Source organism: Phodopus roborovskii, unplaced genomic scaffold (genome assembly GCF_943737965.1).
Source record: "Phodopus roborovskii unplaced genomic scaffold, PHOROB, whole genome shotgun sequence".
Lineage (NCBI taxonomy): Eukaryota > Metazoa > Chordata > Mammalia > Rodentia > Cricetidae > Phodopus > Phodopus roborovskii.
The window spans coordinates 9,428,245-9,431,493 of record NW_026126567.1 but is presented as its reverse complement, the minus strand read 5'-3'; the positions used below and the strand labels follow the sequence as shown (position 1 = coordinate 9,431,493).

At 50.3% G+C, this 3,249-nt stretch overlaps 1 protein-coding gene across 1 annotated transcript; it reads right to left on the bottom strand.

The window, feature by feature from the left end:
- Positions 1–1,722: 1,722 nt before the first annotated feature.
- Positions 1,723–2,310, bottom strand: LOC127235276 (ferritin light chain 1). Its single transcript, XM_051202505.1, has one exon. It carries the CDS (start codon positions 2,308–2,310, stop codon positions 1,759–1,761), a length of 552 nt encoding a protein of 183 aa, XP_051058462.1. The 3' UTR covers positions 1,723–1,758.
- Positions 2,311–3,249: the final 939 nt, after the last annotated feature.

Genomic DNA, 3,249 nt, shown 5'->3' with positions numbered 1-3,249 from the left:
TCCTATGAAGGCACTTGTTATATTGCTCGAAGTTACATGGGCTGATGCAAACATCTGTTTGTGAATACAACATGGAGCTGTAGATGTACTTGGGGCAACGGCTCCATACCAGCATATTTCATCCCTTCTCATTTGACCCAGCAGGGAGGAATTGCTCTTGAAGTGGAAAGCACAGGAGCTCAGAGACTTAAAATGGGTGATCAGAAAGGACAGCTAAGAAAGTAGCAACATGCTGGGCAGTGGCGGCACACTCCTTAATCCCAGCACTCAGGAGGCAGAGGCAGGTGGACTTCTGTGAGTTCAAGGACAGCCTTGTTTACAGAGCAAGATCCAGGACAGCCAAAGCGACACAGAGAAACCCTTTCTCAAAAACAAAACAAAACAACTACAACAAAATAGTAGCAACATAAACAGGCTTTATGCAGACATAAATTCCACCTGGTGGGTAGATGTGACTGCTAAATGTTACCAGGTTACCTATGTGTGATTGCCCAGCCCTTACAGACCAACGGATGCCACTGAAATGCCTGTATAATTGTTCTCAAATGCATTGTGGGTTTGTAGAGCTTCATGCAAGTACTAGAAAAACATGATATTCCATACCTGATGCACTGTACTCTCATCTCAGGGAAGCCAAGCAAAATCGGAAAGTGTATGTGTGCCAGGATGAGGTGCAAGAGCTGTTCAAAGGCAACATGCCCAGCCCACCCTCACAAGTGCTGAAGAGAAAAGCCCCCGTTCCAATCACCTGCTCCTACTCACTTCTTCCTCCTGCCTGCCAGCTTGGAGTGGGACGGGGACAGCGCCAAGGACATTCTCAGGCTTCCGTTCTTGCTGGCACACTAGCCAGGAAGAAGTCCTGGTTGGCTGCTTGCCTTGGGCATCTGCCACCATCGTGTGTTTGCTTGGCGGGCCATGGGAAGGACCCAGTATGTGTCTGTTAGGCCTTGGGCATTCCAGATCTCTGGGACCAGCTACTGGGACAGGTACACTCAGGTCCTACCTCTTCACCTCTGTGTATCTCCTTCTCCCAGCTACCTTGTAGACAGATGAAATCCTATTACCTCCTCCTGTAACCTGGGGAGGAAGATGGGAGGCATGGCTGTTGTCTACAGAACAGACACTGTGCCTTTCAATTGTAGTGACAGAGCCCATCCCCAACCAGGACATACAGCGATTTTCTCCATGTGCAGGATCTCACACCATTCACTTGGGACAAACTGGAAGGACTTACTGGAAAGCTGGGCATGGTGGCACACACTTGTCATTCCAGTGTCCAGGGACGTTGAGGTGAGGAGACCAAGGTTCAAAACTAGCCTAGGCAACATGTTGAAAACCTGTCTTGAAAACACTATTAGACCTTGGAATTCATCTGAGGGCCTCTGCTATCACTTTGCCTGCTTTTGCATAGATATTACAAGTCTTTTTGTAATATCTATCCCAAACTGGCTTGATGTCCTACGTGACCCTAGATTTATAATATTCTTGATTTCACTTTTTAAATGCTGCAATTATAGGTGAATGCCACCATACCTGGTCTTCTATGGTATTCCCAGGTGGTTTTGGTTTTGCGTTGCTTTATCGTATTTTTTTTTTTTTTTTTCTGTTTCAAAAAGCTTTATTTTTATTTAGTCCAAGATCTGAGAGGGGCTTCAGGGCGGTTACAAAGCTGCCTAGTGGCTTGAGAAGTTCAGGTGAGGGGCCTGGGGCTGGCTAGTGCAGAGCAGAGGGAGGGAGCCCCTTGGAAGGGGAGGCCTCCTAGTCATGCTTGAGAGTGAGCCGCTCAAAGAGATACTCGCCCAGAGATGGCTGGGGCACGCCAGTCTGCGTTGGCTGGGGCCCAGCCAACCTACGGATGTTGGTCAGGTGGTTGCCCATCTTCTTGATGAGCTTCACCTTCTCATCCAGGAAGTGGTTCTCCAGGAAATTACAGAGATGAGGGTCTGTGCAACCAGATCCCAGGGAATGAAGACCCAAGAGGGCCTGGTTCAGGTTCTTCTCCAGGGCCGAGGCAGCTTCCATGGCCTCCTGGGTTTTACCCCACTCATCTTGAGATGGCTTCTGCACATCCTGGAAGAGTGTGCGGCCCCCGTGGTCGTTCTGAAACTTGAGGAGTCTCTCGGCACCCTCGCGCTTCTCCTCGGCCAATTCGCGGAAGAAGTGGCCTACACCCCCCAGAGCCACGTTATCCCGATCAAAATAGTAGCCCAGAGAGAGGTAGTCGTAGGAGGCCCGCAGGTGCAGGTTCACCAGGCCCTTCACAGCAGCCTCCACTTCGGTAGAGTAGTTCTGACAAACCTGGGAGGTCATGGCTGAGGCGCTGTGTGCAGACGGAGCTGGCTGGTCCTAGGAGCCGCGGGGCGAGGAGATGGTCCCGGAGGCTGCGACTGGAGAGACCGGCCAGAAGCTGCAGGGACCCAGCTAACGGAGGGCGTGCCCGGGTCTGCTCTGTTCAAACACTGTTGAAGCAAGAGGCAGATCCGCGGGAGCCGGGGCTGCGCTGCTGGCTGCTTTATCGTATTTTTTAAAAGTGGTACAGAGGATCTAATCTAAGACTTCAGACCTGACGGCGAGCATTCTACTAACTGAACTGCAACCCACCAGCTCCATGAATAATGGAAACACACCCAGAGTCTCAATGGAACCCCCTTCCTGTTTGAACCAGGCAAGGGCCTAGTTCTGAGAGCCTCCTCCTTGATAAAGCAACATGGCAGCCATCAACATGCTGAGTACTTGGTAGCTGGCAAGCTTTTACTCTTACATGAGCCAAATGCCGTGACTGGCACATTGTCGATAGCCTATTTTACAGACTGGGCAACCAAAGCCCAAGGGCTAGAGTCGGTCACTCCATCAGTCCCTTACAAGAAGTCCTGAGTCAGGAAAAGAGTGTTAGTCTCTGCTTTTGAAGTCTAGCCTAGTTTCTGATTCTGTTGTTGAGAATGGTACAATAAACCTGAAATGACCCCTGCCATTCCTTGTCTCATGTTCCGTTGATCCTCTTAGGAGTATCTGTCTCCATCTCTGTGGTTTTTGTTGTTTCGATTTGTTTGTTTGTTTTTCCTATTCTGCCATCTGCCTCATTCTGAGACCTAATACGCCAGGACAGGCTGTGGAGGGGAAGGAGCAGCCACTTTCTGGCCCAGGTGGGCACCAGTAGCTGGCAGCCTTCTGTAGTTCTAAGGCCTGGCAAGCTCCAAAGTCAACCTCTTTCTTAGAATCTCCTTCAACTCTGAGCTTGGGGTTGTTGGA